Source organism: Chenopodium quinoa, unplaced genomic scaffold (assembly GCF_001683475.1).
Source record: "Chenopodium quinoa cultivar QQ74 unplaced genomic scaffold, ASM168347v1, whole genome shotgun sequence".
Taxonomy (NCBI): Eukaryota; Viridiplantae; Streptophyta; class Magnoliopsida; order Caryophyllales; family Amaranthaceae; genus Chenopodium; species Chenopodium quinoa.
Window position 1 is genome coordinate 2267291 of NW_018742556.1, and position 23750 is coordinate 2291040.

The 23750-nt window shown below is 39.6% G+C and overlaps 2 protein-coding genes across 3 annotated transcripts in view; one reads left to right on the forward strand and one right to left on the reverse strand.

Annotated features, from left to right (window-relative positions):
- LOC110720532 (putative cysteine proteinase inhibitor 7) overlaps window positions 1–19137 on the forward strand; it is a 32485-nt gene extending 13348 nt beyond the window's left edge. The window contains exons 1-2 of one of the 2 annotated variants that reach the window (XM_021899569.1): window positions 7084–7274; window positions 18719–19137. In XM_021899569.1, coding sequence (XP_021755261.1) covers window positions 7155–7274; window positions 18719–18928 — 330 coding nt within the window. In that variant the 5' untranslated portion in view covers window positions 7084–7154 and the 3' untranslated portion in view covers window positions 18929–19137. Of the gene's footprint in view, window positions 1–7083; window positions 7275–18718 lie in introns of those variants that run through there. The other variant, XM_021899571.1, reaches the window with a different exon arrangement.
- A 2631-nt stretch (window positions 19138–21768) lies between these two features.
- Window positions 21769–22533, reverse strand: LOC110720533. The gene is made up of 2 exons (XM_021899572.1): window positions 22344–22533; window positions 21769–22201 (listed from the first exon to the last, which is right to left on the reverse strand). The coding sequence occupies exons 1-2, from the start codon at window positions 22458–22460 to the stop codon at window positions 21986–21988; spliced, it is 333 nt and encodes a 110-aa protein (XP_021755264.1). The 5' UTR covers window positions 22461–22533; the 3' UTR covers window positions 21769–21985.
- Window positions 22534–23750: the final 1217 nt, after the last annotated feature.

A 23750-nucleotide genomic window follows, 5' to 3' on the forward strand; every position in this document is an offset into this window, starting at 1 on the left:
ATCGACCCAGCCGACCACCACACGGTCGCCGCACCAACATTCGACCGCCGCAACACCACTAGCTACCACCCACAACACCACCTTTAGCTTCACTAGCTTTTACGAATCGACCCCGACCGACCACCACAGGCCGCTGCACCAACATTCGACCGCTGCTACATCATTAAGCTAGTACAAGCAAATCCCTTTCCCTAAAGGGTTTAATTTGTATGCCCCCAATTTTCTAAATTGCTACTAGGGTGTCGTTTTTTTGGCCTGTCGGCTGCTGTAGATCCGCGTATGTGGTCGACCTTGGGCATGGGAATGGAGGAGAGAGAAAGAAAAATTGGTCGTGTGAGGGGAGGAGAGAGAAAAATTAGTGATATTAACAAAAGTTTGTTGATATCAGATATCAACTGGGTCTGGCTCAATGTACTACATTGATCTGGAGGCATCTATTGGTACCAGAGGCATGACGAACAAGTACTTTGCCAAGGTTTTTGAGCAAGTTTGGACTAACACTTTGAAACTTGAAGAGTTCAAGCCTATGTTGCAAGAAAATGCACGTGTCAGATTGCTAACTAATCTTCAACAGCCATGCTCAGATCAAATCTCTACATACATGCAAGAAACCATTTTTGGTGTGCTTATATTAATTAGTTACATCAAAAATTAAAAAACTACTATGATCTAGTGAAATAAAATCTTGCATGACTTTGTTTATGTAATAATGTTGTGGTTTCTGTGTGGTACCTAAATATAACTCTTCGATTAATTGGGTTCATCACTTAAAGTTACTCAAGTATGGAGTATCATGGATGATCGAGTATATAAATTGATTATGGGCTTTAACCAGTGAACCAGCAGATGCATGAGTATGATTTAGTATACATTTAATTGAATTTGAAAATTTAATAATCATTTATATCCCGCATAATCTCTTATCAATGAAACCAAATTCACTATACTTCAACTAGAATTAACTCAAACTACTTAAAACCTTATCACCCTGCTCAAAGCCATCATAGAGTGCTCCAAACACGGGAATTCAATAATATCATTGACACCAGCTTTGGAAAGTTACAAACGGAATATACTTCATTTTGTACGTTATTTTATATCAAAATTGATCCATAATTTTTTTTTTTGGGCTTATTTTCACTTATCAAAACTCATTTTTATTGATTGAACTTGATTTATCTAGGCTTTAAATTACTAACTCCAACAAAATTTAATAAATTATAGAACCCATTTGATTAAAAAAATAAAGTTGCGATCATATTAAATTATTAAGTAAATATAAGGTAAACTAAAATACAGCCTTATTCCCCTCAATTAATTATTCCATCTATAAAATGTGCTCTTACTTGCAATCTCAAAGAATAATAAGAGTGCTTCATTTGCTTCCTTGATCGTCAAAAAAAAAAAAAAATTAAATAAATGGTGCCTCTTTACCCTTTGAATATAAGAAATCACTCACTTTAACTTAAAACTAATACCGGCCTATAGAATAACTTTCATTGCATATTATATTGACAACATTGTAAATAATAATAATACGGAGTAAAAAAAACATTCATTCCTTTAATTATACTACCTGGTTGCTTTATGTTTGTCTCATTTGAAATATTTAATTCAAAGAAAAAAAAAACACCATTGACCATGACATGTTTATTAATATGGAGTATACAACAACAAAGTCATAATGTCAAAAAGATTTGAGTTCAGCTAATATATATGAACTACAATTCGAAATCCTTTGTGAAAAGTGATGCAAAAATATGTATTGAATGTTAAAGGACTAACTCAACCAAAAGTTTAAGCTAATGGTTGAGGCCCATGAATAAATTTTATATTCTATCACTCCTCACATGAAAGGCCCTTTGGGCATGAAATATGGATGCAACACAGGCCCACCTATACCTGACGCGAATTAATTTCACTTTGAATGAGGGGTGGATGAGATTCGAACCCGTGACCTTTATGTCACGTTGGCTCCGGTACCATGTAAGATGGGAGAATTTTCCTTGGAGGCATCTTATTGATATGTGCCAATATATATACCCTTTTGGGTATTAGAGTTTACAATCATACAATGCTAATTATGAACACTAAAATATTTACATATTTATATTGTCTAACATTGAAGACAGTGAAAAAGTTGACAAACATTAATAAACAAATTAAAGGTGCAAATTGAGTGCTTTGTATTCTCGAGCAATCTACAAGAATTAACAAGCTTGGTACACAATAAATCAGTATCATTTGACAAGAATATATACTTGTAAGTCACTAGGCCACTAACGCAGAAGATTCGAAATATAGAGCAAAAATGTGATTCTTGATTACAAATCTTATCCTATATATTGACAGGGTTGCCCAAGTCTGCAACACACGTACTCGTATATTATACAGGACGAAGAATGAAGAGATCGATTTGCTCAGCTCAATCGACGAAGAATGTATTACTACGACGCATGTATTATGTACTAGTGAAATAAACAAGTCTTGGAAGACTTGATTTATGCACTAGTACTACTGTGTAATACTACTATTACCTAAATAAAACTGTCAGTGGTTGGATCTTAATTCTTAATTGAATCTATATAAGTTTGCATTCACATTTCATATTTGATTATCTACTGTAGTATAAACTTACTAAACAACACATGTAAACGTCCCACTACTCATTAAGAAAAGAAAAAAGAGTTAAACACTTTATAATAATAAGACTAAGGGATTGCTTCTCCTATTATTGTCATATGGTTTTGGAATGAAACCTCCTTGGACTTGTAAAGTGGAAATACTCCGATATTTTTATTTACGAATTAGCATGCATAAGAAGTCAAAGTTTAGTTGAATCAAGTAATTAGATCGAATCATTTAATGAAAAAAAAAGTAATTAGATCGAATCATTTAACGAAAAAAAAGAAAGCAAAAAAACTCCGATCACACTATGTAAACAATAATAAGGTGTACTAAACACGGCCTTACTCCTCTCACTTAATTAATTGTTCCATCTATAAAATCTGCTCTTGTGATCTCAAAGAGAAGTACGAGTGCTTCTTTACCCTATGAATATAAGAAATATTATGAGTGCTCGTGTTAGCCTTATATTGCAGTGCTTTAGTATTTGGGTTCACGTTATTTTGGGGATCTATCATCCTTGTGGTCTGTTTTGGTTTGTAGGTTTGGCCTTGGCTTGTTGTTTGTATGTTTTTACCTCTTTTGATTTGTTAGTTCAAAAGAGTTTAAGAATTTATCTCTTGGTAATCTTTTTATTAGCAAGTGTTGGATTTTTAATCTAATACTATGAAAAACCTTTATCTTTAACTATGCTCTTCAAAATGGGGCTCCCATCATTTTTATTTTATTTTTTTGGGAAGATTTAGTGTATATGATAATGATCACTTACGTTGAGAAGAAGTTAAAGATACCCACAGTTAAAGGTATCGAATCACTTATAAAAGTGACTCGGTTTTTATTGTCAAGCCTGAATCATCTTATTTTCCTACCTCTTTTACCTAATTTTCATAACTTTTTATTTGGTGTCCTTTTGAGCTCATTTTGTTTTTTTCCAAAGGTTATATGTTATCTGCTCTTCTCCTCTTTCACCAAGTTCAATGCAATATGGAATAAAAATCAAACAATAATGGCGTTGGTTGATATCTCATGACACATGTTCGAAGTTAAGGCAAATAGTAGTGTTTGGGTTCAATTATGCCTAATTGGGCCCGGTCATTAAATGATTCAATCCAAGCCAAGGTCAAGGCCCAAGCCTCCAATCTGCCAAGTCAATGTCAAGCTAACGGCCCAAGTCATCATGGTCAGCCCATATGATCTCAAGCCCATCCTTTCTCCTTGTCATGCTAAGGTATAAAAGACTTCAATTACACCATTTATGGAGCATTCACATTCAAGCCTCAAGCATTAAATCTCTTGCAAAGCTTTCTCTCTCTAAACACTACTTGACTTCGGCATCGGAGGGGCCTTCCTCGGAACCACCCCCGAGGCCAGTTTACATGTGTTTGCTGTGCAGGAAACCCTCGGCCCAACATCATTTGGACCGAGTCAGTCTTCATCCACATCTTAAGACCTTCAGCTAGGTCCCATTGTTTTCATGTGAAACAAGTAGAATTTTCTAACCGGAAGTTTCTTGTAAGGAAGTTGTAATATAGTTTTATTTGTAATGCTTGTAACAATATTAAAACTGATAGGGCTTCTTTGGGTAGTTCAATGAACACACTACGTACCTTGTAACATTAAATTTATTTTGCCTATTAAACATATGCCAAAAAAATATGTAAGAAATACAAAGTTCTAAACGTGGTTGGCCACACCGTGTGGCAGAGGTTACTTTGTCAAGGATTACGTGGTTGGTTAAGGATTACTCGGTACGGTTAGAGGTTACTTGTTCGGTCAGGGGTTATTCGATTAAGGGTTACCCGATCAGTATTTTGGTGTGTGTCAGCCAGTCATATGATGTGGCCAACCACACAAAAAAGGCGTAATATATGAAATCATTCATTTCTTAATTAAAAAAAAAAAAAAAAAAACTAAAGCCGCTCACTTTTGACATGTAGCTGGGAACTTTAATTATATTGCAATCAAGTCCTTATAATTGAACCATTAGAGATGCTCTTATTGACCTGCCCATGAATTCATTTTCAGTGCATATCAAAATTATTGACAACATTGTGGATAAAAAAAATATTCCATCCCTTTATACTACGTAGTACCTAGTTTCTTTTATATTTGTCTCATTTGAAATATTCGTTTTCAATAAAGAGAATACGTTGACCATGATGGTTAGGTTCATTAACAAGCTAAGGAGTATTTACAATTTTCTTTTAACAATAAGTAAAATTTATATCAATTAAATATTAATAAATTATTCATTGAGACGTTTTCAATAAGTCCTCACAAGACTATATTTATTCTTATATATAAATCAAAAACATTAGTAAAAATTAATTAGATAAATGTACACGAAGTCAAAATATTTCGCTTATTAAAATAAGAAGTGAGTTAGCAACTAAGGCCACAAAATTCTAGTTTGCTTATCCTGCTGCCCAAAAAAAAAAAAAAAAAAAAAAAGCCCTTGCTACACGATCAATATTCAATAGTACGTATAATTTAACAAGAGTATAAGTCACTAGGCCACTTATGTAGAAGATTCAAAATAAAGAGAGCAAAAATGTGATTCTTGATTACAAATCTCATCCAATTAGTTGAGATTCTCAACTCTTATTGTTATGATGTTAAATACTTCTATGCATTTCTAAGTGTAAGGACAATTACATATATTCTTAAAATGTTTATATGATGTTAATTGTCTTTAAACTTTTCCTTGTGTGATTTATTGAGGCCAATTGACTAGATTGGTAAACGAAAATGACCCTTAGAGGATAATTTGGTAAAGAAATAACTCCGGCAATAATTCGGTAAAAAAAATAATTTCAAGCGACAATTAACCAAAATAATGCAGAAATTTCCGACAACCTACTCACAAATGTTTAATTTAGTTTGTTTTCCGTGTTTTTTTTTTACCGAAAAAAATTTCCCCGCCTAATTTTCCAACCTTTTTTTTTAAGGAAATTACAATTTTTTGAAGAAAAAAATGTTTAAATATTATTATTTACTTAATTTTCCTACCCTTTATTAACAATTTTTTTAATATATAAAAATTTTGGTATATGAATTCAGCGTAATTTTATGGGAAAAATAAATTTTAAAAACACAAAAACGAAATAAATTAGGATTTTTTTTAAGAGTTTATCGAAAAAAATAGAAATTTTGGTCCGAACGTCCCTTGAGTTTATTGTTTTTACCAAATTGTAGCACATGGTTAGCTTTTTTTTTACCAAATTGTCACCGGAGACCCGAAGTAAGTTTTTTTTTACCAAATTGTCGCTAAGGGTGTTTTATAATTACCAATATGGTCTATTCGCCGATTGTATCTGTCCTTACTGGGTGTGGCCGTGTGGTTCAGCTCTAGAACAAGAGTTTAAGGACGGTAGTCAAAGTACACATTGCTCTTTAATTATTTGCATAATTGTAGGGAAATTGGACAAACGTGCTTGTGCATGCTATGGCCTTGATCGTTTTTTTTTCCCCTTTTCCTCAACTTCCTTTCTTAGGCTTTGCATCTACAATTTTTTTTTTCCATTGTTTTTTTCACAATTATTTAGCACGAATTATCTTGATTATGGAAGAAACGTAGTTATATATTTTCTTAAATTGTTAATACTTTGAAGGCTTTCACAATGATGGATAGCATATGATATGGTAATTAATGGTATAACAAATTTAATTTTTTTATTACTTAAATCGGTAATGCGCGCCATATTCTTGAGGAAATGTTGTAGTGCCTTGAGCTTGTGCAATATGCTAATCACTTTGATGACTTGTTTTTTTAAGTTTCAATTATAGTGACCTAATGTTAAAATTATTATCACTAACCTGTTAAATTAATTTGGCACTTGTATTAGCTTAATCAATACTGTTGTTGTTAGGCCATAAGTGTGGTTCTAATGAACCTTTTTTTTTTGGGTTGCTAAAACATTGAACTAATTTTTCTATTAGATTTTTTTTTATCCTTACTGATTTTTGGGGTTAGTGGTTAGAACTTTTTTTTTTTTTTTTTTTTTTTACCGAGTTGGAACTTTTTTCTTCTTTATCATCTAAACTGGTTTTCATTGATTGAAATTAATTTTAATCAATGTACATCATTCTCTGAAGTGATCAACATCATAGATTATAAAAATCCAACCATGAAGTATAATAAATCACTTTCATTTTACATACACGATAAAAAGAATCAGTGGCGATAAGAAGATAAAATTCTCACTTCATAATCGTGAGATTCGTGACATATATTTTCTCCTTTTTTTTTATTATTTCCTTTTAAAACAACAAATGAAGTGCACGCGTATCATCAAAACATCGTGTATGGTCAGAATAACAAGTAATTAAAAAATCGACTTAAAGTTGGTAGGCGGTCCAAATTAACAAGAATATATTCATCATTTAATAAGCTGATCGAATAAAAAAGAAATTATTGATTCCATTATCCTATCCTATAAATAGAGAGGGTTTGCTAAAGATGGAGTTCCACAACACATACATACAATACAACGATACACACCCTACATAACACAAAATCATACACAAAAATGAGTTCCTCTGCTCAACAGAAGAACACAGGTGGAGGTCATCATGAGGATGTCGACCCAAACGATCCATACATCCAAGAGATTGCAAAATGGGTTGTTGATGAGCATAACAGCCAAAAGGTAAATTTTTGTAAACTAATACTTGACATGTCCAACAAAAATTTATCAGATGGTCTTTTACAAGAATTTGTCTTATAAAGTAATTAACTTTTTATCCATAAATTACGAGTACAAGATGTACTACGTAAATCAATATAATGAACATATTCGTAGGTCAATTTTATAATACCATCAATGATACACTATGGCCCCGTTCTTTTGAAATTGTGGGCAGAGCAGAACAGATTTCAGTGGACCAGAGCAGAGCCGAGCAGAGCAGATTTTATTATTATTATTATTATTAGTATTATTTTTAATCAGAGCAGAGCAGATTGAAGCAGAGTAAAGCAGATTTCAGCTGAGTAGAGCAGAGCAGCTCTAAAGAATGGGGCCATATGTGGTCTATGGAGTATAATTAATATCAATTATTCATTTTACGTTGCAAATTATACTGATTAGGGGATTTTTCCCCACCAATCACCATCTGACAAGTGGACCAATCAGGTTCCGCCATGTGTCCGTCACATGGGCCAATAGGAGCCTGCCACATGTCAAGCAACGATCCGTCCACTATGGACCAATTACGACACGACACGCGTCCTTCCCATGACACCTGGGATAATCGGTCACCTAGGCCCAACTTCCGTGGGAAGCCCAATCAGCCCAGGGTTAACCTAAACCTAGATTGGCACGTTTCTCGAGGTTATAAATACCTCCCTTAATCCTCATTAAGGGAGATTACGCAGATTACACACATTAAACTCTCTCACTTAGAGAGACCCAATCACTTTAATTTCCGCATTAATTACTCCTTAATCAAGTACTAACTTGACCGTCGGAGGCGGATCTCCAATCATCCGGAACATCCGTTTGTTTTGCAGGTACAGGCGTCCGGTTCCAGTCTCGGAATTGTAACTCTCCCGCAGGACATCAGAAAACCCCGAAACATCTTGGCGCCGTCTGTGGGGAGAGTACTTCTGAGATGGCATCCACGTTTGTACCGGCTCCTGAAGAGAGACGTCCCCTGGACGACCCTCTAGTTCAGTCGGACCACGATACTGAGAATGAATTTGAAGTTGAAGCTCACACAGCTTCAGACGGGACCCTAAGGGCCCGACGTACCCGTCATACCGAAAGGAGGGAACGGGAACATCTTCAAACTGGAAGCGAGCCAGCAGGGGCACCGCCTGTTCGGCAGCAGCCGACTTATGGTTCTGCTCCCATCACAAGGAACGAACTCATGACCTTCATGAGGGACTTCAAGGGAGAAATTCAAGAGTTGATCAACAAGAAGCCGCCTGCTCTGGACAAGGAGCAGTCGGCTAAGAAACCCTCCACTTCACGGAAGAGGAAGCCAGTTCAAGGGCGAGAGGCGACCCCTCATCCTAAATCTAGGAAGTGGGAGCCAACTGCCCTTGATTTCACAAAATACCGTTTTCCTACTCCAGGAAATAGGAAACCTGTTCGTCATATTCAGGCGGACGGGTCGAGGAAAACATACACAGACGCTCGGCTATTGCTAGAGCAGAAGAAGAGTGACCGATTGTCAGAGTCGGCCTCTACTTCAAACTTCCAAGACAGTCTGCGAAATACCTCGATGAGGCATACTCAGTCGTATCATGAGAGTCAGTCAGGCGGCACCTCCCGTCAGTCCGGCTTTCATAGCGACCAGGCGGTACCAAACTTACCGTTTGTACCGCAACAACGGTATTTTTTACAGCCACTTCCGTTTGGTGGACATGCAGCAAAAAGTGTCCAACCTATGGACTGGCAGCTACGATTGCTTAGACTTGGTGAATAGCCGTCGGCCTTCTCCAAGGAAATTACTGAAGCCGCTCAGCCGGTCAAAGTGAAAAATGTATTAGTAGGCGCCTATGACGGCACTACTAACCCAGAAGACCATCTGATGGCATTCACCAACCTGATGTACCTTCAAGGGTTGGATGATCCCACTTGGTGCAAGTGTTTCCCAACGACTCTCAAAGGAATCGCACAACAATGGTTCGGCAACCCGCCGACTGGTTGTGTAAATAACTTCAAGACGCTTGCTTACTTATTCACCTCCAACTTCGCCATGAACATCCCTGCGAAGAAGACGACCCTTGATTTAGGAACAATTCAGCAGGGCGAGAAGGAGGGGCTTCGTTCTTACATCAGGCGGTTTAACCTGATGAGAATACAGATTCAAGGGTTACCGGATGAAGTAGCCTATACTGACTTTTTCAGAGGTCTCAAAGACGGGTCGACCTTCAAATTTGATTTGGTCCGAAAGAGGGTGGCGACTCTTCAAGAGGCCTTGATTGAAGCGGAAGCTTATATACAGGCGACTGATCTTTGTAGTACGGTAAAACAGTCAGACGAGAGAAGGTCCGACAAAAGAGAAGGACGACAGAAACAGTCGTCAAACAAAGACGAGAAGAGAAAAGAGGTCTGGGCGGCTGATTCCTCTAAACAGCCGGCCCAGAAAAAGAAAAAAGAATTCAAACCATACTCCCCAAAGTATGCGTTTAACAAGGATAGCCAATTTATCCTAAAGGAAATCAAGGGACGGATCTCAATTGAGAAGCCGGTCCCCATGAAGGGTTCTGCAAACAACCGGAACCAAGAAAAATTCTGTGATTATCATGAAGATGTTGGTCATCACACCAATGAATGCATCAGTCTCATGCGGTATCTGGACCGCCTGGCTGAGCAAGGTGATCTTGACACTTATGTCAAGAAATCTACGGGGAACACTTCCTTGAAAAAGCAGTCGGCCAAAAAGAATCAACAGGCCGACAGTTCCGATACAGATGATGCAGTCGTCTACACCATTGCAGGCGGCTTCTCAGGAGGCGGCCCCACTATTAGGGGCAACAAAGACAATATCAGACGGTTAGGTGTAAATTCTGTTCAACAAGAACGGCCCTCCAAATATTCATTTCCTGAGATTTTCATCACTGAAGAAGATCTAGGAGGGGTAAGAGGGCCGCAGGACGACCCTATTGTTATTGAATGTAAAGTGGCCAACCAGAGAGTTGGCCGAATCCTCATAGATACCGGAAGCTCCTCAGATCTCATTAGTAGAAAATGTCTGTCGAAACTAAAATATCAGACTGATTGCATACATCCGGCATCCCACCCTTTAGTAGGGTTTGGAGGAGGAGTCGTCCACCCAGTGGGACGAGTGGATTTACCCATCCGCCTGGGCGAAAAAGGGGAAGGACGACACATGGTAGTCCGACTCTTGGCAGTAGAAGAACTCTCGGCCTACAACATGATTCTGGGACGACCAACCCTGAATAATTCCAAGGCTGTTATAATCCCATCTCTTATGTTGCTCAAGTTTGAGAGGGATAATGGAACAGTCGGGTCCCTAAGGGGAGATCAGAGGATGGCCCGTGAGTGCTATCTCTCGGATGTCAAGCCCACTGTTATGGCCACTGGGTCGAGCGGTGGAAAAATAGACCTTGACAATGTCAAGGAGAGTGCGCCTGTTCAAGAAGCAGACAGCAAGAAGAGAAAGGCATCCCAGACAGGGGCCGCAAGAAAAGACAGAAAATAGCAATCATTGGCAGAGGAGTGGTCGGATGAATTCCGCCCTCAGCCAGCTGGTGAGCATACGGACCTGATCTTAGATGACTCGCGTCCTGACAGAACAATCAAGGTTGGGACGACTGCTCTAAGGGACTTGGGTGACGACTTTCACAAACTATTGAAAGAATACAAGGACATCTTTGCATTCGAAGTCCATGAAATGCCAGGCATTAGTCCTGATCTGGCGGTACATAAACTAGTCGTGGATCCGAAAAAGAAGCCGGTACGGCAGAAGAAGCGGAACCATGGCGAAGAAAGAAGTCAGGCGGCAGCCGCCGAAGTTAAAAAATTACTTGATGCAGGGTTCATTCGGCAATGTTACTTCCTAGACTGGGTTGCAAATGTGGTGCTTGTTAAAAAGCCGAATGGCACCTGGAGAATGTGTGTAGACTACACAGACTTAAACAAGGCGTGCCCCAAAGACAGTTACCCTCTGCCTAAAATTGATAACCTGGTCGACTCAACAGCCGGCCATGCTTTGATGAGCTTTATGGACGCCTACTCTGGTTTCCATCAAATTCCTTTATGGGAGAAAGATCAGGAGAAGACGACCTTCGTCACTGATCAGGGGTTATACTGTTACACGGTCATGCCGTTTGGTCTTAAGAATGCCCCGGCCGCTTTCCAGCAAATGATAAACACTGTGTTCTTTGATCAGATTGGGAGAAATGTCGAGGCATATATTGATGATATGATTGTCAAGTCTAAACTTCAGAAAGATCATCTGTCGGACCTCCGAGAAACTTTCGCCACACTCAGGCGGCACCATGTCATGCTCAATCCCAAGAAATGTGTCTTTGGAGTTGAGTCTGGGAAATTTCTCGGATTCCTTATCAATCAGAGAGGAATAGAGGCGAACCCTGAGAAGGTGCAGGCGGTCATCGACATGCAGTCGCCTCGTACCATCCGAGAGGTTCAGAAGTTAACAGGTTGTCTGGCGGCCTTGGGAAGATTTCTAAGCCGATCAGGCGACAAATGCCTATACTTTTTCCAGGCAATTAAGAAAAAGGCAAGGTTTGAATGGGGGCCGGATGCTGAGGCGGCCTTCCAGAAATTGAAAGTTCACTTGCATTCCTTGCCGAGGCTGGTCAGCCCTTTGCCCAAAGAAGTACTCTACATGTACCTGGTCGTCTCTGATCATGCGTTAAGCGCTGTTCTCCTTGCTGAAAGAGACGGTTGTCAGCTCCCGGTCTACTTTGTCAGTCATGTACTGAAAAATGCCGAGTTGAGGTATCCCTTAGTGGAGAAATTTGGTCTTGCACTCTTCATGGCTGTTAAAAAATTGAAGCCCTACTTTTTGGCACATGCAGTCGTCGTATATACAGACCAACCTATCAAGCGGCCACTGACCATCATGGAGTCGTCAGGCCGAATGATCAAATGGGCCATAGAAATACAGAGCCTCGAAGTTACTTTCGAGCCTAGAAAAGCAGTGAAGGGGCAAGCCTTTGCTGACTTTATTGTTGAGATGACTCGTCCTCCTGACTCTCAAGTTACAGACCAAGTCTGGAAGGTATATGTGGATGGAAGCTCTACTTCAAATGGTTGTGGAGCAGGAGTCATATGTCAGTCGCCAGAGGGCGACAGGTACGAGTATGCTTTACGCTTCAGTTTTCAGGCCTCAAACAATGAGGCAGAATATGAAGCTTTACTAGCCGGAATCCGCATGTGCAAGGCGGCAGGAGCAAGAAAAATAGACGCCTGTTCCGATTCACAATTGATAGTGAGTCAGTACAATGGCGAATACAAAGCAACCCATCCGGCCATGATCAAGTATTTACAGGCGGTCCGACAAGCAGTCGGCTCTCTTGAGGATTTCCATCTTACCCAAGTGCCGAGATCAGAAAACAACCAGGCGGATGCACTTTCAAAATTAGCATCATCCGCCTCCTGTGATACTCCTCGAACTGTTTTTTGCGAAGTAATGGAGAGGAGAAGCATTGAGGAAGAACCTATTGGAATCTTAGACAGAAGCTCAACCTGGATGGATCCAATCAGGGCATATCTGACAAAGGGTACCCTGCCGGATGATCATCAACAGGCGGCAGCACTGAAAAAACGAGCAACCAGTTTTGAAATAATAAAGGGAGAACTTCACAAAAGGGGGTACCTTCAACCCTTCTTAAAGTGTGTTACTCCAGAAAAGGGACGAGAGATACTAGACGATCTTCACTGTGGTTACTGTGCTTCCCTTGTAGGCGGTAGGACGCTTGCTCTACGGGCAAGGCAATAGGGCTACTTTTGGCCTACTTTAGAAGCAGATGCAATGGAGATGGTGAAAAAATGTGACAAGTGCCAAAGGTTTGGCAAGCTAATTCACCGTCCGGCTACTGACCTCACTACCATTCATAGCCCACTATCGTTTGCTAAGTGGGGCATGGATATTCTGGGTCCATATACGCCTGCTACAGGCGGAAGGAGGTACATACTTGTTGTCGTCGACTACTTCACTAAATGGGTAGAGGCGGAGGTTGTAAAGGGAATCAAGACGAAGGATGTAATTTCATTCATTTGGAAAAATGTCATCACTCGGTTCGGGGTTCCCATGTCTATGGTTTTTGATAATGGTCCCCAATTTGAGACGCCTGTTCTCAAAAGCTGGTTGGGTGACCAAGGAATTGCACACCACTTTGCATCAGTCGGCCGTCTACAAGCAAACGGCCTGGTAGAAGCCTTTAATAAAATCATCTCAGACGGTCTCAAGAAAAAGATTGAACGAGCAGGCGGCCTATGGGCGGATGAATTACCACATGTTCTCTGGGCCATTAGGACGACTGAAAAAGGGGCGACTGCAGAAACTCCATTCCTCCTAACTTATGGTGCGGAAGCTGTTCTTCCAATTGAACACTACGAGCCGACTCTTCGAGTAATGCTATATGACGAAGAGGGGCATGCCTACTGACAAACAGTTTTCATTTTTACCTAAGAGGGGCATGCCTACTAACAAACAGTCGGCCACTCTCCATGTTTAATTTTTATTCTTATCGGCTACCCTCCTCTTACTTAGCACCTACGTTCACCAAGAACTAACCAATTCCACAAGCCGAATGATCATTCCAGGCGCCAAGCCAACTGATCCAATCTTTAAACTAATACGACCTGCCCCAACATCATAGCAGGCGTCCGGCGGCATCCCTCCGGATGAAATTCGTCGCAGAGAGCAGCTCCCTTTTGGGTGGAACATTGCTCTATAAACTAATTACACGACACCTATACGACTGTCCCCAAGGGCAACCACGTAGCCGTTTTTGAGACAAGGATAACTCTATCACTAACCAAACCAGTGGTAGCAGTTGGCATCTGAGTCAGATGACCGCCTGTATTACTTGGGATAAATGCAGGGGGTACCTCTTGAGTTAATAGCCAACAAACATTGGCGAATCAAAAGGTTCAGCCGGCCTCCGCTGCCTGGTACCTTTACTACTCAAGCAGGAGTGACGGCGACTGAGTAACACCAAAGTTAACTCATAGTCACTCTCTCAAATTTAGTATGGAGCCTAAAAGGTATGAGTCGTCCGCCTGTTTTTGGCAAACAGGGGCTATCAACCACTACTCCTGCTAGGTTAACAACCTATGAGTTAAAAGCCAACAAACATTGGCGAATAAAGGGGAACAACCGGTACCCACCGCTTGATACCTCTACTACTCAGTTACTTGGCGACTAGGTAACAATCATGTTTACTTGGTCACTCCTTAAAAGTTTTAGTATGAAACTAAAAAGGTGTTCATAAAACACCTGTTCACACTAGATTTAATATGGCGGGAAACAGTCGGCCTAGACGGCCTAAAGTCTCTAGCCTAAAAGCATGACAAGTAGGAAACAACTTTCCTACTTGGTTAAATTTTACAAATGACAGGACCGCCTGCCTAAAGGGGATCCAGTCTTTAAAATGGTTCGAATACCGATTGGATAAATGGCCGACTGATCGTCTAGCCTGGAAACAGACAACCAGTTGTCCAGGGGCATAGGCGGCGTGACTAACTATCCGTACCTGTTTGCAACTATCGGCCATGTAAAACAGTCGGTATAGTGTACAATTGGATATCAGAATATTCAATACTTAAACAAATTTGAAGCAAAACAAAAAAAAATTCATTAAAAAGAAGCCGGTCATCAAAGACCGGCAAAATATTCAGAGCCCCGGCCCCCTGGCCGGGTAAATACAAACAAATGGCACGCATGCCGTGGAAAGAAGACATAAAGCTTAAGAAGGGGGCAGATCTTCAATATTAGCAGCTGCCGCCTGGTCAGCACTCTTCTTGCTGGACTCGGCTTCAGCTGCATCCTTCTTTGATGCATTACCCCCAAGCGGCACAAGCGCCACTACCGGCTGCTCCTCCTCCTCCAACGCCTCTTCCTCAGCAGCCGCCAGGATCTCTTGATTATATCTATCAGAACACTAGCGGTACGTTTTTTCCCATGAGGCAAAGTCGGCATTGGGGAAGAGGCGGCCCCAAGTCTGCGCTGGATTTGAGCAGAGTCTTCCATCATCTCCCGGACCAGCTCTTTCTTTTCTTGCTCGGCCTTTGTCGAGAGCTCCTGAGTAAGACTCTTCTCCTGGGTCACCAGGCGTACCTTTACGCTCGCCAAGGATTTCTCCAAGGTTTCGTATGAGGACATCTTTTGGCGAAGAGGTCTCAGCTCGGCCTTGAGGTTGTTGATGGTCGCCTCCAGCTCGTTATTCCTCTTCTAGGCCGCCTCTAACTGAGCCCGGATAGCGGCGGTAGCCTGCGCCTGATAATAAAGAATATCAATGGTCAGAACTTCATTTTGGGCAATTTGAAACATTGCCTTATCACAGTCAGAGGCGACCATAGCTTTTGCAGCCTTTACCTCTTTGTTCTTCTGGTCAAGCGGCTTGCGAAGGCCGTTCACTCGGAGCAGGGCCTAAGTAAAAAGGGGAACAGGCGTCAGTTTCCAAACAAAAAAGAAAACAGGCGTCCTGGAATTCAAATACTCAAAAATATGCTAAGTAACCTCAGCAAGGACCCCTGCAATCCCGTCTAGGTCAAGGGTGCCGACACCCCTGACCGCCTCCCTTTCAGCTGGAGGAACGGCCTTGATCATAGACTTGGCCACCTCGACCAAGTCAGGCTCCTGATGGCCAGCTGCATCAAGCATAAACAAACGGATTAGACCTAGTAAAGAAGAGAGCAAGTCTAAAATTTACAAGGATAATTTCATACTTCTAGGTGGCCCAGCTGGAGTTTTAGAAGAAGTGGCTGGTTGTTTCTCAGCCGCCACATGTTTCCTGGCAGAACCAGGAGAGCTCGCAACAGTCGTCCTCCGGGCCTTGGGGTCCGACTGTTGGGAAGAAGAAGCTCTTGGAGCGCCCGTCTAAAAAAGAAGAAAAGAGTCAGTATATGCATAAACACAACTCCAAAAAGAGGGTGAAATGTTCGAAGCCCACCAAGGGTGCCCCCTTGTTGGGGGAGTCGGTTGAAGACTGTTGCATGATGGAGGCCCGCAACATGGCCGCCGCAGTCTTGGAGGCGGTAATTTTTCTCATGGCGTCCGCTGCAAAAACAAATAGCAAAGTTAATAAAAGTCATAACAAGAAATGCATGGAATAACAGAGTATTCGACAGGCCGGCTACCTCTTGAGCACCGACTGCTGAGGCCACAGGCGGCCAAAAAGTACTCGTCGTAGAGCCATTTGAAGCTCGGGACGCAGTGCAGGGGTACTTGCTCTCGTACCCCTGAAGTAGAGTTCACCTTCGACTCTACTTTGAAGAGTCCTTTATCTAGGATCTCTTTCTTAGCCTTGGGGGGAACAGGCGACATGCTGCGGCCGCCTGCAAGAAGGGGCGGATTCCTGTTCCGCCTGTTGAAGCGCTTGTTCAGCTCTGTGTCTGAACTCTCAATGATAAGGAAGGTGCTCCGCCAGTCCTTCCATTTGTTTGCTTTACCTCTCGTCATGAGGTAGCCCCTGTGGCTCGTCAATTGATACCAGCCGGTACCGCCTGCCTTAGGGGTCTGGCTGAGGTAGTTCATGTGGGCGAAAGCCTCGAAGTTCGGCTCCACCCCGTGCAGTTCGCACCCGGCCACATAGCCGAGTACGTTGACCCAGGAGTTCGGGGCTAACTGCCATAACCCCAACTCATACCCATCCAAGATCCGTTGAACAGCCGGATGCAGTGGGAAGCGCAGCCCAGCCTTGATGGCCGCCTCGTAGCAGCCAAAGCAGGCGCCATCATAACTGGTACCAGCCGGCCAGACGACTGTGTCTTCTGGATCCGGCACGAACACTAAAAAGTCGGGGCCCATTGTGTGGTTTGCGATAAATCTCTCCACTTTCTCTTGCATGGCTGTGATCCGGCCCCGAGGTACCGTGCAGTAGTAGGGCGTATTTTGCTCTCGGTGAGAGGCGGATGGCTCCGCCCAATCGTCCCCCTTCTCAACTGCGTGAGAAAGCCTCGCCTCTTGCAGGCGACTGTTTTTCTCTTCTGTGTCCAGAGAAGCATGGCCAGAAGAGCTAGACTCGGAATCTTCCTCTGACGAGTCCGAAGAGGACGACTCCTCCCCTCTCCCGGAGGGGCCCGCCTTCTCTCCTTTAAAAGGAGCAGGAGAGAATGTAGAAGTGTCAACTGTAAAATGGGAAGGGGTCACTTTGACTCCTCCCTCAGAACTGTCGGCTTTCAAGCCGCTTTGTTTCACTTCCACATCTGGCGCCTGGTCAGATGTTTCACTAATCGGCACCCTGTGGGAGGAGCCGTCTGAGTTTAAGATCCTGGCAGTCTTTTTTGTTCTGGCCATCATGCTCTGCATAGACACAGATACATTCAGACTTTGTATAAAGGGCAAAGATGGGTCCAGAAAAGGGCAGGCGGCACTCCTAGTCCTAGATTCAGCCGTCCCCGGTGACCGGCTGATCACTAACCTAGGTCGTGTCGTGTGCTTCCGTGGTGCCATTTCAAAAAAGAATAAAGTAAAGAGAAAATTAAGAGTAAGAGAACCAACGGTTACCTAAACGAGTGACGATTGATGAAGTTCTGAAAATCCTTTGCAGTCGGCTTGTCAGAGCAGGCGGTAGGCAGAAAGGGTCCAAAATGTCAGAGCAAGTTCAGGGGTCCGAATGTTCTCTCACAAAGTTTTCAAGTGTGAAAATGACCGAAGTCAACACTCCTTTATATAGGCGAAGTGAGAAGGCGAAGGGTCACTTCCAGAATTCAAAATTTTGGCGGGAGAATCTCTCGGCCTCTCGCCGAGTGACACCTGTAGCAGGTCGTCGCCTGTTACAGGGCGATACCTGTCACAGGTAACACGTGACCAGTCACGTGCCACCTGTGAGGGGCAAATGATTAGGGGATTTTTCCCCACCAATCACCATCTGACAAGTGGACCAATCAGGTTCCGCCATGTGTCCGTCACATGGGCCAATAGGAGCCTGCCACGTGTCAAGCAATGATCCGTCCACTATGGACCAATTACGACACGACACGCGTCCTTCCCATGACACCTGGGATAATCGGTCACCTAGGCCCAACTTCCGTGGGAAGCCCAATCAGCCCAAGGTTAACCTAAACCTAGATTGGCACGTTTCCCGAGGTTATAAATACCTCCCTTAATCCTCATTAAGGGAGATTACGCATATTACACACATTAAACTCTCTCACTTAGAGAGACCCAATCACTTTAATTTCCGCATTAATTACTCCTTAATCAAGTACTAACTTGACCGTCGGAGGCGGATCTCCAATCATCCGGAACATCCGTTTGTTTTGCAGGTACAGGCGTCCGGTTCCAGTCTCGGAATTGTAACTCTCCCGCAGGACATCAGAAAACCCCGAAACATATACTACTTTTGAATTAGTTTTGATCGAGTTCAAATCCTCTGTCCCATAAATTTGGTTCATTATGTTTATTTAATCCTCGTTGTAATTTGCAGGGGACACACCTGGTGTATAAGAAGACTTTGAAAGCAGCACGAGAATGCATAACTGGTAGCACGAGGTACTTTATTGAACTTGAGGCATCTGAAGGTTGCAAGACTAACAAGTATTATGCGCAAGTTCTTGAACTAGTCTGTCAAACCCCTATTAGGAAGCTTGAAGTGTTCGAGCCTCGGATAAATGCACCCATTGCGGTTGCAAACTAATCTTCAACAATAAATATGCCAAGCCATTTTTGGTGTGCTTATATAAGCTGCATCAAAATATATTTCAAGTTTTATATTACTACGTATGTATTATGTACTAGTGCAATAAACAAGTCTTGGATGACTTGATTTGTGTACTAGTACTACTGTCTAATACTATTATTAACTAAATAAAATTACTGTTAGTGGTTGGATCTTAACTTGATCTATATAAGTGTGCCTGCACATTTCAAATTTGCCAATTTTGTATACTTAAAATATCAAATATGAATCTTTATTTAACAAAAGCATAGTTAAAGAATAAATGAAGTATTTAATAAAATTATCAATGTCTCAATTCATATCCGAAAAATGTTGGGCCCGGATCACCCACCTTGACGGGTCGCACGTACACTCCACTCCACATTAATATGATATTGTCCACTTTGGGCTTAGCCCGCACGGATTTGTTTTATTACTTAATTATTCCTTCAAATTGGACAACACATGCTTTGAGTAGAGTGAAACTACATAGCTTTGTAAAGGTATGTAGTTTCACCAAAGCTGCAACCCTCGTAGCTCCACAATGATGAGGTATTAGCTCCAACTATTAAAAATTTCAAGCAAGGACCTCTACACAACTTTTGTGAATGCTCTAATTGACCCTGCCTATATAATCACTTTCATCACATATCATATTTAATGGCAACATGTCAACATTGTAGATACAAAAAAAAAATTAAATAAATAAATTCCATCCCTTTATACTACCTAGGTTTATTTATATTATGTGTCATTTGAAATGTGTAGGATTCAATTTCAATAAAGAGAAAATTTTGACTATGAGACAAATATATCAACCTTATGAATGTTTTTGGTTTGCATTATTGAAAACTGATAGAGTATAAAATATATTCCTGGGCTTCAATCATCAGCTTAAGTTTTTGGTTGAGTTGGTCTTCTAACATGGTATCACAGCTTAGGTGAGATCTTGGGGGAGTGATACAGTATAAAATATATTTCTGGGCTTCAACCATCAGTTTAAGCTTTTGGTTTGATTTGGTGCTCTAACAAAAACGATTAGTAGTTTTCGGTGATAGAGTATAAATTTTTGGATCCCGCCACTGATATGTATCTCAAAATTGGGAATTCCCTTAATTCCTTGTATTATCCCCGGCCACCATTCCTTCTACTTGAAAGCGGAACAACAAGTGGTTGCTGGTATGATGTACGTACTACATTGAAGTCGAGGAGGTTATGGATTATTATGTGCAGTACTCTCAATTTTGCTAACTTTCTTCCTGCTTGTTCATCAACTCATCACATGTTACCATTGAATTACACTATGAATAATATTCTCGAGGTTAATTATTATATTAGGGCCTTGAGCTTGTGCAATATGCCAATAGCCCAATATATTAACACTTCGATGACTTGAAACTTTCAATTATAGTGACCTAATGTTACAATTATTATGGATAAGACAATAACGTGTTAAATTAATACACTTGTATCAATTCAACTTAATTAATAAGTGCTAGGTCAAAACCAAAAGTCTACTTCTTTTGAATTATTTTTTTTGTTTTTTGTTGATTGAACTAATTAATAACTGTACATTTTTTATTTGTTGATGTTGTTGTTAAAATATTTTTTTTTATTTCTTACCCGATATTTAGGGTTCACAAATTCTCCAAAAAGGAGGGTGTTTGTTAATTTATTGTAAGGCGAGTTAAAGATATCTCAAAAGTACTTAAAGTTACCCTTTAAACTATAAACTTTTTAGTAATAAATTATCTCACAAAAAATTATAATGTATCTATATAACTAATACTAAAGTAGCAACCGCTAATGTCATCTTTATTCAAAGTTGTATACGTGGCGCTATTTCATGAAAAAAATTTCCGCTCAAATGTATTATTTTTTTAAACAAAATGTTAATTAATTATTAACATATTGTAGCTATTTTTTAGGTAATTAATTTAAAATAAGTACCTATTACTCTAGTTATTTATGTTGATATTAGGTTGTTGGAGTCTTTATAGGAGCAGTTAGCATAATTGAGGTCAATTAATTGAACTTTTGAACATTTTAAAATCAAAAAAAAAAAAATTACAAAAATTCAAAGATAAATTACTGGTAAACCCGTGCATTGCACGGATGCTAACCTAGTTAGAATAATAATATTAGCCTTTATAGTATATAACCATGAATTATAAGAAATTACACATCACAATGAAATTCAAACCAACGACAAATTAAAATAGTTATGTTTACTTTCAAACTGATCGTCTTACAATAATATTAACGTAAACTCGTCTTACACAACACTTATTTTGGAAGAATACTATGAGTAATTTGGAACTTTAAAGTTTAAACTGATTTTTTATAGATTAAAATTGATATATACCAAAGTACTAAGTATATAATAATTCTAATATGAGTTGATCAAGGCCTTAAATTATAAAAATTTTACCTTGAGTACGGTCATTCATTCTCATTTCACATTTAAATGACAACAAGAATCAATGTGGACACTACTCTCTCTCTCACATACTTTGACTTTGATGGTCCCCACATTATGGTAAAAATAATGAGAATTACGGCCTAATATTTCATATAAGGGCTGCATATAGCATTACCCTTAATATATATTAATACGAAGTATGATGTATTATTAATTTATATTAATGTGTATTTTTCGGATATGAAATGACATTGCTAAATTTATTAAATTCTTCATTTATTCTTTAACTATGATTTTGTTAATTAAATAAAGATTCATATTTGATAATTTAAATATACGGAATTGGCAAATTTGAAATGTGCATTGCATATTTGCATGTACACTTATATAGATCCGATTAAGACCCAACCACTGACAATTTTATTTAGATAATAATAAATAGTATTACACAGTATTACTAGCGCATAAATCAAGTCATCCAAGACTTGTTTATTTCACTAGCACGTAATACATACATAGCAATATAGAACTTCATATATATTTTGATGTAACTTACATAATAAGCACACCAAAAATGGCTTCTTAGCCGTGCAAATTTAATTTAATGTTGAAGATTAGTTTGCAACTGGGGTGGGTTCATCTCCTAGTAGAAGCACATGAAACTTTTGAAGCTCCTTAATAGGGGTTTCCGTGATTATTTCAATAACTTGCGCATAATAATTGTTAGTCTTGCAATCCTCAGATGCCTCAAGATCAATATAGTACGTCGTGCTACCAATATTGCCGTCTTGTTCTGCTCTTAAAACCTTCTCAAACTTGAGATTTGTCCCCTATAAATTACAACGAGGATTAAATAAACATAGTAAACCATAATAACATACGTCATGCATGTTAAGAGGATTAAATTCTTGTATAAGACGGTTTGATAGATTTTTGTTTGATGTACCAAGTATTAGTTTTACAAAAATTTACCTGCTTCTTGTTATACTCGGCAACAGCCCAAGCAGCAACCTCTTGGATCTTTAGACCATTTGCGTCGACAGGGTGTCGACCTCCGAGGGTGTTCTCTTGTTGATCAGAGGAACTCATTTTTGCGTATGATTTTGTTTATGTAGGGTTTGTATTGTTGTATTGTATGTATGTGTTGCGGTACTTATCTTTTGCAAACCGTCTCTATTTATAGGATAGGAAAATGGAAACAATAATTTCTTTTTTAATTATTCGATAATAAACCTATGGCTTATATATTTTTTTTTTTAATTGGATAAGCCTATGTGGCATATTGAATATATTTTTGTTAATTTGGACTGCCTCCAACTTAAAGTCTTTTTTTAATCGCTTCTTATTTTGATTATACATGTTGCTTTGATACGAGTGCACTTCATTTGTTGTTAGTTTAAGCAAAAAGAAAAAATATTCTTTACCATTTCTTTTTTTAAAAAAAAAAGTCTTCCCCTTTAGTTTAGGTTATCTAATAATAGTTGGCATAAAATTATGTTGATTGTATTGTAGGTTTTTTTTTTTTTTTTTGAGAAATAGTTTAGTTAGTTTAGCAAGTTTCATTCTTTTTGTGATATTTCAATATACTATACTTCGTATTATTTTATGTGTGGGATATTACAACATGGTTTGACCCCGCTAATATAAATTTTCTAGTTCTGCCACTGCGTACGATCGTACATCATTCAAACTATTTCGAATAATGAGTAAGACAGCAACGAAGGGACGGAGTACCAATGTACCATTTTTATACTTTTCTCTAACCCTTTGAGTAAAGGGCAGGGTCAGAAAATGAAATCATACTCTAATTCTCTACACTAGTGGTTAGAAAAAGAAAGTAGAATAAACCTCAAAAAATAAATAAATGATGACCTTCCATCAATCAGCGTATATATTATCTCAACTATAGACTTAACCAAATTTCAATTAATAGTAAAATCAACTTCATATATAAAAAAAATAAATTGAAATGTCTCCTTTATTATTTTAGTATAAGTTGTAAAGACTAATCTTTTTTTTTTTTCTTTGGTCTTTAAGAGAGAGAAGGAAACTTAAATTAACTGGTAGGCTGGTGGCCATGTCTTAATGTATAGACGGCAGACACTAATAATACTTGCTGGCACGTCGAATAATATTTGAAGTGGGTCCCACTTTTAGTAATTAAATTCATTACATTACAAAATATCATTGAGAACTTGATACAAATTGATGAAATTATTATAACATTGTATTTATAATTACTTGTATTATAATATTACTTCCCAATTTGAAGTAAACAACAACAAACTAAGCTTTCCACCATTCTCTTACAATAGAATCTTCCCAAAATATATAATCCACAAATTTGTATTTTTTCTCCCATATTAAACCAAACAGTTA